At 41.7% G+C, this 12,771-nt stretch overlaps 1 protein-coding gene across 2 annotated transcripts in view; it reads left to right on the top strand.

Moving 5' to 3' along the window:
• The first annotated feature begins 351 nt into the window (after nt 1-351).
• pcdh11 (protocadherin 11) overlaps nt 352-12,771 on the top strand; it is a 124,120-nt gene continuing 111,700 nt past the window's right edge. For both annotated transcript variants that reach the window (XM_070963513.1, XM_070963514.1), the window contains exons 1-2: nt 352-1,083; nt 6,669-7,249. In XM_070963513.1, the coding sequence (XP_070819614.1) occupies nt 6,710-7,249 (540 nt within the window). In that variant the 5' untranslated portion in view covers nt 352-1,083; nt 6,669-6,709. The remainder of the gene's footprint in view (nt 1,084-6,668; nt 7,250-12,771) is intronic.

The raw sequence follows: 12,771 nt of genomic DNA, 5'->3' as shown, positions 1-12,771 counted from the left end.
CTCGGGAATGTCTGAAAAGAATTTGAACGTGGTGGTTATTCAGAGGTGTCGATGATCCAATAGACCTAATTGAGAATGAAAAACAGAAACAAAGCTCGGTATAAAAGTGAACAGTGCCCCCCTCTTGCTTTCAGGCGGATTTCTGAAGCAGTGCTGCTACTGCAAACGGCAGAGGCGTCTGTGGTCCACACACAGCCCGCCATCCACCTACATCTCAGCGTAAGCATCTCTCCAACGCAGTGCGGCTTTAAGAGGACCGGGGCTCTTAAATCTGCGGTTGGCTCCTCCTTCAGCCATGATGTCAGTCGGAGGGAGAGCGAGAGGGAGAGAGGAGGGCAGTATTGAGGAACTGAGTTCATACAATACTACTGAGACATCTACAGCTTAGCAGACAGATACGGTGAACCGCCTATCCCGGCTCCTGTAAGTGATGCTGCACTGAGGCACACTTTGATCCAACTCCATTGGGGGGGCGATGCGCTCTCTGCATCCCTCCTTTAAGAGTTTTTGGGGAGTGTGCACAACCTTGAATCAGTCAAAACAAGTGGTTACAAAATAAATTTGGTTTAAGCTATCAGTTTTTCATCAGAACTCCTTTTTTTTCGCTCTTGGATTGAAGTTTTACGCGCGGGTCAAGACGCCTTTAACGCACACTTGTAAATTTGGTGCCAGCGGTTTTAAACTGGTCCGATTAAGTAGGAATTTCAAGGCAAACCTAGGCTAGGGATACAAAGTTAATGTAAAACAAGCTTGGATCAATGCGTTATCTCCGCCCGTGGGATTGCGAGTCCAAGACATCCGAAGAGGAATTACAGCGTCCCTTTCAAAGTTGATCGCTGTGCGTGATTTTTTTGCTCTCCTGCACACGAGGACCTCCGTTTTTTTAGCGCATGGATAAGTTTTTGTAGTGGATAACATTTTTTTTTCTACTTGCAACGCATTTTGCTGCCGCTTCTGATGAGGATCTTTTCTCCCCCTTTCCCCGACTTCAGTTTAATTCGTGGCACTTCTTTTTTGTAAATCAGTGATGTCTCTACGCGACGGCACTCACGGCTGATTTTTCATCCCATTCGAGCGGAAAAGGTAAGCTTTGCCCCTAATCATGACTTTACCGCTGAGATCAAAATGTGTTTTACTTTGGTGATCTGTGAGCAAATGCATACTGATGACTGGTCTGCCTCCTGAGCGCATTCAGAAACGCCGGAGAGCGCCCAGCAGCCTAATTTATGTGCTCCGTATAAAATCAAATTGATGTCCCAATACCGGCGCAACTGTGCTGTATTTACAATCACTGGGAGCAACATTTAGCTTGGCAAAATTCTAGTGATAGTCCACAGGGCACTTGGATGAATCAGTGTGTTGCGATGGTGGGTCATTTAGATGTTCCCGTGGGTTTTCCTAGAGCTGCTCCAAAGATATAACAGGCGTCCCCGTGCACCTGATGTAAATAGAAATTATCCACGGACATGGTGCATCGTGGAGAATCTTAAACTGAGCTGTCGCATTATGAATGTGCACCGCGCGGTTGGTCACGACTTCGGGCGTTATTTAGTCTTGCTCAACACTGATCGCTGGATAGATAGGCCTACTTTCCAAGAGCATCCAACTGCAGGGACTTGTCAGTGCAGGTTTCTCAGCAGCTTGGCCGCTAAACTCGGTGCGTGGGTGCGCGGTAACAGCGCGCTCCTGGTCAAGCGGTTCAGCTGTCACAGACCATAACCTGAGGGGCTATCAGTCTGTGCGCGCTCAGACTCGAGGAAAAAATAAATAAATAATTGCTTTCTCCAAGGAGTAGTTCAAATAGTCACGATGTCAATCCCCGCTGGCTTCAAGATTAACCGCCACAGTTGGTTGTTTGGGTTCCTGATATGTTATACCTGCTCAATATGCAATAGATTATTATTGGGCCCTGTTTTTTTAAGACTCCCACAAGGCCCACTGAACTCTATTTGCTGGAGAATTAAATCAAATGGTAATGTGAACCTTCCCAATGTGAGCAGCATATTTTTGCTGTGTGCTGAGGCGTTTATATTAAAAGAAGAGGCGGTGAGTGAATGGAAGTATGGTGAGGGATTTGTTTGATTCCAAAAACACAGTAAAACCATTTGCTCAAGCACATCCGCATTTCAGATTCACCGGGTTGGTCCTACAGAAGAGCTGATCGTGGTCTGCAACATCCTGACGTACTGTACTGTTGGTGTCACAACCATATCCGCAATGATCTCTATGGCTTTGATAAATTCAGTTTAATAGTGACTGATCTGGGAGATGTTAACTTGTAAGGGAACTTAGTTTCAACTTAGGTTGAAGAGTTCATAGAGAAACAAACCTCTAGTCACAGGGATGCTTCCCAGGTGTTACAGATGTTGCTTTGCTTTTAGTTTTCATCTTACAGTAAATGTTTGGTTGTTCCACTAAAGCACATTCAGGCTCCTTCAAAATCTCTGCCTCCGCAGTCACAAGTTGTTTAAGTAAAAACTCAGTTTAGAGTTTTTCTGCCAGTTAATGCCATCTTTGGTTTTGGAATAGCATGTAGGTATTCACAGTATTGCAGTAAATGAATTCACTTCCCATAAATGATAATAGTGAACAAGTTGAATGTGGGCTATTTTAGAGTCCATGATGGTGTCTCCAGCACAGTTTTCACCTCAAACATGGCCACTTTTTATTATCTGAAAATGTTCTTTAAAATGTTTTCATGTTTTTGTTTTTTTAACCTGTCCACAATTTAGGATTTTGTCCCATTGTCATTAAAAATATTGGATTTTTCAAACATGCCATTCACAACAACGAAAAGCTGAATGATCACATTCATATTTAGCATTAGGGTTACATTTGCATGCATGGACTGCCCTCTTGAGGTCTATGATTACAACGATGTAAATGAGTTCGTCATTTTGCTAATGCAGAAGGGTAAGAAATATTACCTAGCGACCATTTAATTACACAAGTAGTACAACTTTTCATAATATGAGTCTATCTAAGAATCAAGAAACTGATTGAAATGTGAATAGCCAAATAGCTTTGCTAGACTTAATACAAACACTCAGCTACAAATTACGTGACAGAATGTTGATATATCATCGATTGCCTTTTTCAGTCATAAAAGACAGCGTGATGCGCAAATCCCAGTGACATTTGAACCTCTCTTTTGTCAGTAATAAGATATTTTTAACATTATCAGCATAGCCATTTATGTGGAGCATCATCTTGTTGCACTTTCTCACTTTCAGCACAGTGTTGGTAATATAGTCATTGTTGAAGTTTCCCCAAAAGAAAACAACTTTTATTCCTCCGCTGTGTAAAGAGAATTGTTCTGGCTGCGTGGACTGAAAAAGAACCGACTGATCTTGACAGAAACCTGGTCTGTCAGGCTGTCAGCGATCCTTAAAGCTGTTAAAAGAGAAAAAGTCCAAAACAATCAAAAGTATTACTTCTACCAGTGCCTTCCTTTGAAAATCTCTTTGGATCCACAAGCAATATTGATGGATACAACAGTAGTGAAAACCTGCCTTTGACAGTTAAAGGACTCCAAATGTCTTAGGTCCCAGCCTTAAACTAACTACACTAAAAGTTTCCAGTTGATGGTCGAGGTGAAGGTAGGGGGTGACACGACATAGTTGTGCGTCTCACCTCTTGCTGCTACCTTCCGTGGGTGCAAACACCAGGAAGGCCTGTCCATCATACTGTTGTGTAAAGTGATCCAGGGCCGTCCTGCTCCTCTTCACTCTGTGACTCCCAAGAGGGAGGCTTGAGTTTGCCTACTGGATTCAACCTGCTGTCTGGGGCTCAAAATAGCATTTCAGGAGACTAGTGAAATGTAAGCAAAGGAGACACTCTGACTGACACCTAGGATTTCTCTCTCCCTCCCTCTTACTTTTTTTCCCCTCCAGCACAATTCCTTCTCTCACCTAGCCTATCCCTCATGGACAGGCTTATAAAGAATTGTGACAAGTGAAAAGCCATGCAGATTTGGGAAAATCATGGTCGTGAGAAAAGGACCCACATGAAGTTAATAGAATGAGAGGAATAAACAAGATAGGCTGCAATATGTCAGGACAACACAGGGCTCCAAAAAATATCTTAACTTGATCATTTTAGCACTGTGTTTGAAGAGAAACAGCTCTATATATCGTCTGCCACAGTGTGTGTATGCATATCTCCTATACTGTGTCTTACCATCACATTAGCATTGCCAGGGTGCCTTTTTGTTACTGCATTTGTACTCCTGCGTCAAAAACATACTATACCCCTTCATCCTGCGGAACATTATTGTCACTTACAAGGGAGAGGAAATTTAGATCATGCTTTGATCTTTTCTGTTTTTTCACTTGGGCGAATCACATCCCATTTAAGGATGTAATTTAAACTTCATTATGCGTCGAGCGAGCTCAGCCTTGGACTGCCTGGCGATCATCACAGTCAAGCAATTGCTGCTCACTCTCAGAAAGATGCACACTTCAAAGTGAAGAGTGTCACAGTCACTAATGGGATATATCTCATCAATATTTTGACATGACAGTACGACACTGACTGTATGTGTAGAAAGAATAACCCTCACACTGATCAATGTCAGCCATGCTTTTTTCTGCCCAACTGTTCTTTAATGAGTCTCATGCGACTGCTTTATGAAATGTGTGAAAAGAAATCTGTCTTTACAGGCGGCGTGAATGCCTTGCAATTGTTGCTGATTCAAAACCAGCTTAATTAAATTCTTATTTTTAATCAATTCCCCTTTGTCGGTAGGCCGAGAGCTTCAATGGCTATGAATGTGGTTGCCTTGCCAATTTAGAGGACCCCTGTGGTGCAGTTCAGGTAGTCATACCTTCCCTACTGGATACTGTTTGAATCATGGAATTTCATAAAGAGGAAATATTACGGTTCCCAAAGAGCTATTTATGGTCCCCTGTTACTGCAGGTATGTATGCATTTTCAGCAGCAGCTGTACACCGTTTCTGTGATGGCTGTCATACATTTTTGCTATTCTTTGAAGGAAATGGACATTTGATTTCAAGGCAGCTGCCTTGTAAATACAACCCAATATCTTGAGGAAAATCATATGAGGTTGATAAACACTCAGGGGCTTGGTAGACCTAAACACACAGGGGAATACGAGCAATGAAATTATATTAGTCGTTAAATATATTGCGCTGGAATACACATGGGGGGCCAGAATTATTATGAGAAGTAAACATGGCTGTGCATTGGTGGCTTTATCCTGAAATGTCATTGCTCACTAAAAACAATGTAAAGACAAGTAATGTCATTCTGTTATAGTGAAAATACTACTGAACAGGGATCCACTTTTATAATTACACTGCATTACCAACACTGTAATGTCAAAAGCGTGTGTCGTCAAGCCTTTATGGAGACCAGTGGAAATGTGGAATTTTGTGTATTAAAGATATGCAAGAATGGATTCAACAAATGAATTAGTCAACATGTCAGCTAGCAAACCACAGGAAGTAACTTCCTTAATAATTGACTAAATAACCTACTAATTAACTGGTGGAAAGCAGTCAATATTTCTTGCTAGCATATACTGGCAGGGAAGGCATTGCAGTATCTGACTCCTTCATCATCTTCCAGTGACCTACTTGAGTTTTGGCAATTGGGGTTCTTGCCCTTTGGCAAGCTTTCGCACGTATAAAACAATTAAAGATTTTGTAGAACAACAGCATCAAATGAAGTGGCACCCAGCACAAGACGACTTATTAATGAATAATGTTCTGTGGTGGTGAAGCCATCTGCACTCCGTTTTCTGTTAAGGATTTATCACAGGCATCATTCAGTGCGAACAGTAAACTGTATGCTGTTTAAATTTGATGTTGGAGTGAACACATTCGTCTGGATGTAATGAAGTTATGATTAAATTTCACTAATTTGGCTGATGGTGGCTCCCACAATAAATTATTTCACACTGTTGTCTCTTTCCACCGCAGTTGCTCTAAACAGTGCTCTTATCATATTGCGTGTGTTTACACACATGGGCGTTCATGAAATATTTGCGAGCTCAATTGTTTACATTCAGGGCAAATGAGGTTGTCCATTAATAGCTGCTGTCAAGCGGTAGTACTGCAAGTGTAAGTGTGTGTGTGTGTGTGTGTGTGTGTTCATGCATGGAAGCACCAATGCTTAAGGCTCAATTCTGCTCCCTCCAAATCAGCTGAAGTCTGGATGTGAGGTGCAATCTATGAAGACACCACTGCACCATATTGACTCACATTGACTCAGATATGAATTAAGTTCCTCTCTGTGCCGTGTCCCATTTTTTCATGCACAGTAGTTTGTGAACAAGCTTTCAAAGCAAACAATTTTATTGCAACAGTGATCTGAACTGCTTTCATACTTCTCAATAAAAAATATGAAAGGGTTCATTACAGTGATGAAATAGATTGATGGAATACGTGAACTGCTAACCTTTACGTGTCCGCTTGCTCAATGGATGTCATCAAAGGTTAATTGTGTAAAACCGCCGTTAATTTGCTCTCAAAGACATGGGAAGGATGTGGGCTCATAACTATTTAGAATGAATAGGTCAAGTTGAAAACTCTCTGTGAGGGAAAATAGTACTAATTACAGAAGAACTTGAATGCCATGTAATTTTGTGCACTGACATTGTGTGTTCTGTCTTTCTCTCCTTTTTTTCTCTCCGTCTCTTGTGGCAGAATTGCTGCTGTCGAAGTGAAGCTCCCATACACTCTTGAGTATGGACTTAGCAAGTCAGGCTCATGTGCTGGTGGTCTTGCTCACCTGTGTGGTCTTGCTATGCCGGGCCCAGGAGAGGGACTACACGGTGAAGGAGGAGCAGCCAGAGAACGTCCGCATCGGGAACCTGCGCAAGGACCTGGACCTCAAGCTAGATCCAGACATCAGGCTGTCCTCACCGCTGCAGTTCAAGCCTGTGTACAAGACAGGTGACGTGCCTTTGGTGAGGGTGGAGGCCAACACGGGGGAGATCTTCACCACCAATCACAGAATCGACCGGGAGAAGCTGTGCTCTGGGGTCTTCGCTGAGAAACGCTGCTACTATGAGATTGAGGTGGCCGTGCTGCCCGATGAGATCTTCCGATTGGTCAAGATCCGCTTCCTGATTGAGGATGTAAATGACAACGCGCCCCTTTTCCAGTCTACTGTAATAAACATCTCCATCCCAGAGAACACAGCCATCAACACCCGATACCCGGTGCCCTCTGCATTTGACCCTGATGTGGGAATCAATGGGATCCAACATTATGAACTGGTCAAGGTGAGGCTCATTCCTTTTTCATCTCTTACATACTGTATACTGTATGTATATATACTGTAAAAAAAATAGCAGATATTTTGTTATGGTTCTGGGTGACCTCAGTTATCTTAATTTTGAGACAAGACATAAATGGAGGTGGGGGGTAACTGTTTGGAAGCACATTCACAATCACCATTGAAAATGTGTGTGGTTGCAAACACAGGGCTAGAGCTCATATGTGGAGTTGCTTAGTGAAACTGAAATTTTCTACATCATAAAAAAAACAAAAACAAAACAAAACACAGTTTGCTAAATCACTGTGGGTTTGGTGTTGATATGAAGCCCAGTTTTGGAGGTCCATTTGCTTCATTTATGAATGTTGAAACTGCTCCAGTGTCTGAGTGCATACCAGCCATGACTCCTATCTATTTTTAATTTGATATTTGCTGAACTGTCAGTTGTAATTAGATAATTAATAAAAAAAAAAAAAAAAAAAAGTATCTGAAGCTGAATTTCCAAGCACACAAAGAGTCACTCCACTAAATCTGAAGTTGAAAAAGGCTATTACTGTATGTCCCCAGTCTCATGTCTAAACTAAAAGCCATCTTGTACAAATTAATTTGGTTCAATAGTGAATGACTGAAAGATATTGAAAGCGAAAGATGTGTGCCTGAGGCCTCCTGATATTAGTGAAGTCTTCGAGTTATTGGTTTGTTTTATGGACTTAATAGAATAAATTGCATTTTGTAAAATAAATAGGCTTTTTGGAAATCCAAGCACAGAACAATTACATCCATGCCTTTGATAAACCAAACACCACAGTGGCAATCTGTCTTAAAGAAACACTTTCAAAAAGCCAAAATGGGATAGAAAATATTAAATGTATTGTTTTATCAAATGATCTAATGGATGACAAGTAGAATATTATTAGTTAGCACACATAGTATTGATGAATCACTGCTATGCCTGCAGCATGCCACCACCTGTCTATATCAAGTCTGATTATTTAACTATTAATCAGGAAGTTCTCACAATATTTTCTTGGCCAGATTTTTCACCCCATATGGTGTAATATGATTCATATTTTGCATTATAGCTTCTCCTGTAAACCTGCTAAATTGCCATAGAGCTGTGGTGCACATGCATATAGGAAATTAATTTGGACTCCTTGAAAATATGACCTACTTTTTCATGAAGGGGAATATGTCATGAAGCCTGCTATGTTTTATACCAGCCATTAATATGTCCATATGCTTTATTTAATTATGAGAGAAGGCTGTAAAGATGGGGAAGTTTTCACCATGTACAGTAATATCAGGGAACACGCACTAAAAAGTGCACACACAGCATATACTGCATGTCCAATTTCCAGCAACAGGTTACATGTGCTAGTCGATCCAAGCAAGTGAGAAGGAATGTACTATATTATGTTAATAGGTGTCTCATGCGGAACTAGGAAAAGCTTTTCTTCATCATCTAATTGATACTTTATTAAACTGCAGTGCAATATTCTCTGTTGCCTAATGGAGTAAGCCCTAAATCTTGAAATGTAGGATAATATCATGCATTCTTCATTTATTGTCTAGACAACATTGTGTGCTTTGCGTATAGATGAATATTGGAGATGACACAAGCTGTTACAAATGAAGTGTAATTAAAGAGGGAGATGCAAGCACCGTGGAGGAAACCCTAAACATAATAAATAAAGAAAGGTTACTGGATTTGAGAGCATGCTGCGAGACAGAAATGACAAGTCCATCTTGAAGCCTCAGATGAAGTTAACACTGGTTTGGAATGAACAGAATCGTAGCTGTCTGCCTTGAATACCAATTTGCATTTTTAAAGAGCCCCACTGCCAAGGCCTCTCCTGCGCAATGTCCTGAATTGTTTATGCCTGGAAAATCACCAACCAAATGTTCTGCTCATTACGATGATCATCTGCAATCATTTTTTTTTTTGCCCTTTTCGCAATATAAAGCTTTCTAAAACCCTCGCCTAGACTGTGGTTGGATTATCTTTTGCAGGAAATTCTTCTCAGAGCATCCTCGGCACTGCGTCCCTGATTCAGTTTTTCTCGATTCATTCTTATTGTACCTGATTAATTTCCTCGTGTTCCAGTAAAACACAGGGGAAAGCGGGAGCAAGAAACATTTTCAACCTTTGGCATCTTTTATTTCAGAAGTGCAGTTGAAAGCCAAGGGTTTAGTGGGGAAGAAATGTGCAAGCACTTCCTAGAATAGCTCTTGGCCACTAAGCCACCCTTGGACTATCTTTGTATGGTCCTGTGAGATTTGTCTGAGAAGCTCCCTCAGAATGATAGTTTGCCCAGTTTTCTTGTGTTGTGCTGGGCACGGTGCTGAAATTGCGACCATTGTGTAGCACAGTGAGCCATACTCAGTGGTCTGCCTCTCCACATGTAGCATGCCTGAGTTGTCAACATACAGAACAAATGAAAGAAACATGCTAGCCTCCTTTTGTACAACTTTGTCCTTTTCCGAAGCTAGCAGGGACAACAGGTAATTTCATCCTACACAGTGCTGCAGCCCCACACTTAATGGGTGGTAATCACACTTTGAGTGAATCTCTGCCATCAGTGTAGTGCAGTGGGGTGTTACGTCACCTGAGCTGCAAGGAAGGCGTCCTAAGAAATGGACAAGGTCAGAGAAAGCAATCACATGCATGGATGGAGGAGGATCTCCCATGAAAGCAGATTCAATCACTTTACATATTCACAGGACAACTCAGAGACCAATACAGAAATATTCTCAAGACTAACAGAGATTCTGCTGCTGTTTGGCCCCTTACTACAGTGATGTATGACTTTGCAGCATCTCATACTACATTAATCCAAGTTGCATCTATGTCAGCATCTTCAGACACATTGAAGGTGGGCGTCTTGTTCAAGTCATTTCATGTAGATCAATGTTCAGCTGCTGGCTGCGCTATGCCTCGCTGACAAACTGGATGATGAAGTGGGTGTCTGTATTTTGGTTGGGCAATCTGGAGGGCTCTCAGACTTAACCTTTTGCCACCTCCCTGGGTTTTTCCTTGGGCACTTAACAGTCCACTTGGTTGCAACATGTCTATCTGAAACATACCTAAGATTTTTAAGTGGATGGAGTGGTCTTTTTGCTGGTACTCCAAGTCTGAGCTTGAATAATTTTATTCCTAAACCGATTCTAACTTTGCATTTAAAGATGCTAAATTTATTCAAGCTTCGTTCCCAAGTAGCAAGAAAATTTTCATTAATGCATTGCATGGTGCCTATAGGCAGTGAATAGGACTTTTGGGCAGGGAGCTCACAGTCAAGCATTTCCAGTTTTCATTAGCATCCTATTTTGACACATTATCCTCTTCTAGGGGTTGACAAAAAGAGACAAACAATTCCCAGCTTCTTTTGTCTTAATTATATGCATGAGATCATGGCCAGGGGCAGAAGTGTATGAGGTATGGAGAAAAAAAAATGAGGGAGGAATGAGAGAGAGCGGGGGACAGAAAGAGAGGGAGTTTCTATCAGCATTATAAAGAGGTGCTATAGCTTGTGATGAATAGCCCTCCCCAGTTAGCCCCATCCATGGGCATCACCGTGACTAGAGTCCTCCTGATATATTCACAGCCCAATCTCAGTCTCCTCTTAGTTTTAATAAGGTCATCAACTTGACTGAAAGATGCATCCACTGATAATCTGAGGAGCTGTCTGCAGAACAGGGTTCAGAGTCATCCTCCCCTCATCATCAGCCACCTCTGCTTCTGTCACTGTCTCTCAGTCATTTTCATATAAATTAGCCAACTCTGATTGTGTGCCACACACATCCCACATATACAGTACCCTAATCCCTCGCTGATCACTGCAGAGACCTGCGGCCCTGTAGAGTAGAATGAATGGCAAGTCATCAAAGTTCATGAAAAAATGTACCTGTACAGTATGTGTATGTTGAAAAAGTGAGGCATGGTATAAAGTGCGCACTTAGCCGTTTAGACAGCTTTGTCCTTCTCGCTCAGCCTTAGGGTTTCCAGTGAGTGATTCATGCTAGTATTTGGCCTTTTCTTAGCCTGCCCTAGATCTTATCACAATCCACCAGACTAATTTTGCATTCAGGAGGATGCACAGCCTGAGAGATAGCTCTCTTCAACTTATTGAAATGCGCTGAGTGCTGTCTTGTCAGTTTTAAAATTGTGTGAAACCAAGACAAAAGCATAGAGGAAATGCTGGCTCATAAATCATCGTGCAGCATTCCCTTTGACACATCCTAACTCAACATCCTACTATTAACATCAGGCTTTGCCAAATATCAGTGTGCAGATACTGAGCTACTGTGCCGAATCTGTGAACTATTCAAACAACTGAGGATTGAGGAGCTTTGTGCGGATGGAGTAGTGCTTAGCAATAGAGCCCCCAGAATGTTGTCTTGGACCTTTCAGTTGTGACAGGAATAGTTATTCAATGTGCATAAAGATTCAGCGCAGCTCAGCCATAAAGCAGTATGTCTACATTTCTACACATAGTTTTATATGCTGTGTCCGCTCATCCCTATATAACTTTTTCTTTCCAGAAGGATCAAAAAATAAGGTCTGAAAGATCAGTGCTGCAGCGTTGGCCGGTTTAAGTAGTTCTGTCAATCACTGACATGTTGACAGCATTCCTTGGCAAGCAGTTTTTCACTGTACACAATAATTTACATGCTGCAGCTGCACGTTTCCTTGTGTCGGCTACAACACTGTGCTGGCACGAGAACGGTTCTAGATTTTAAAACCTACTGAGGACTCTTGTGCTCACAATTTGGTTGAAATGTTCCTTCCTTAAACGAGGAGAATGTATATATCTTAATCTCATTTGATAGCTGTGCCTAGACAGAGTAATCTCTTCCAACATTATGTGCAGCATGAAGCTTATCTCTTTAAAGAGGATGCTTTTTCTTGTTTTACCATGAAACTGCTTCTGACTGAAAGAGCTTCAAAGGGCTTCTTTGTTTCATAATGTGCATGCAGCTCATTCATGGGCTTGATCTTCTTCTTATTTCCTCCCCCTACTCTCTCTTTCTCTCCTTTTCTGTCACTTGTCTCTCTCTTCCTCTCTTGCTTCCCTTTCCTTCCTTTCTCTTCTAATTTGAAAACATGCATGGATCCATACCATACCCCATCTGAAATTGTAAATATCAGTGCTAATTTTTTGGGTGGAAGGCAATTATTCTTAACAGCCAGTGCCAGTTCCTCTGGTTTCTCATGGGGATTACTTATGCATTTGTTTTCATTTTCCTCCGGCTTTACTTTTGCCTAGATTTAGCTCTTCTCAAGCAAAAAAGCCTTTCTAATATGCAGGATTTTTCACTTTCTCCTTTTAATCTATGGTGATCTGGTCTTGCAGCTTATTTAAAATGCGAGCTTATTGGTGTGTCTCAAATTCCTGATGTCTGTCTTCCATTATGAAGCTGCAATGTGGCATGGCTGCCTAGTCTACTCTAACCTGACGTGAGATAGGAAGACAGAGCGAAATCTCGTTTTAGTGAGGGCAGAGGAAACCTGATTAGAGGGCTAAAGGGGTA

Source organism: Chaetodon trifascialis, chromosome 5, assembly GCF_039877785.1.
Source record: "Chaetodon trifascialis isolate fChaTrf1 chromosome 5, fChaTrf1.hap1, whole genome shotgun sequence".
NCBI lineage: Eukaryota > Metazoa > Chordata > Actinopteri > Chaetodontiformes > Chaetodontidae > Chaetodon > Chaetodon trifascialis.
The sequence above is the reverse complement of the archived record's forward strand: the minus strand, read 5'-3'. Positions and strand labels throughout refer to the sequence as shown.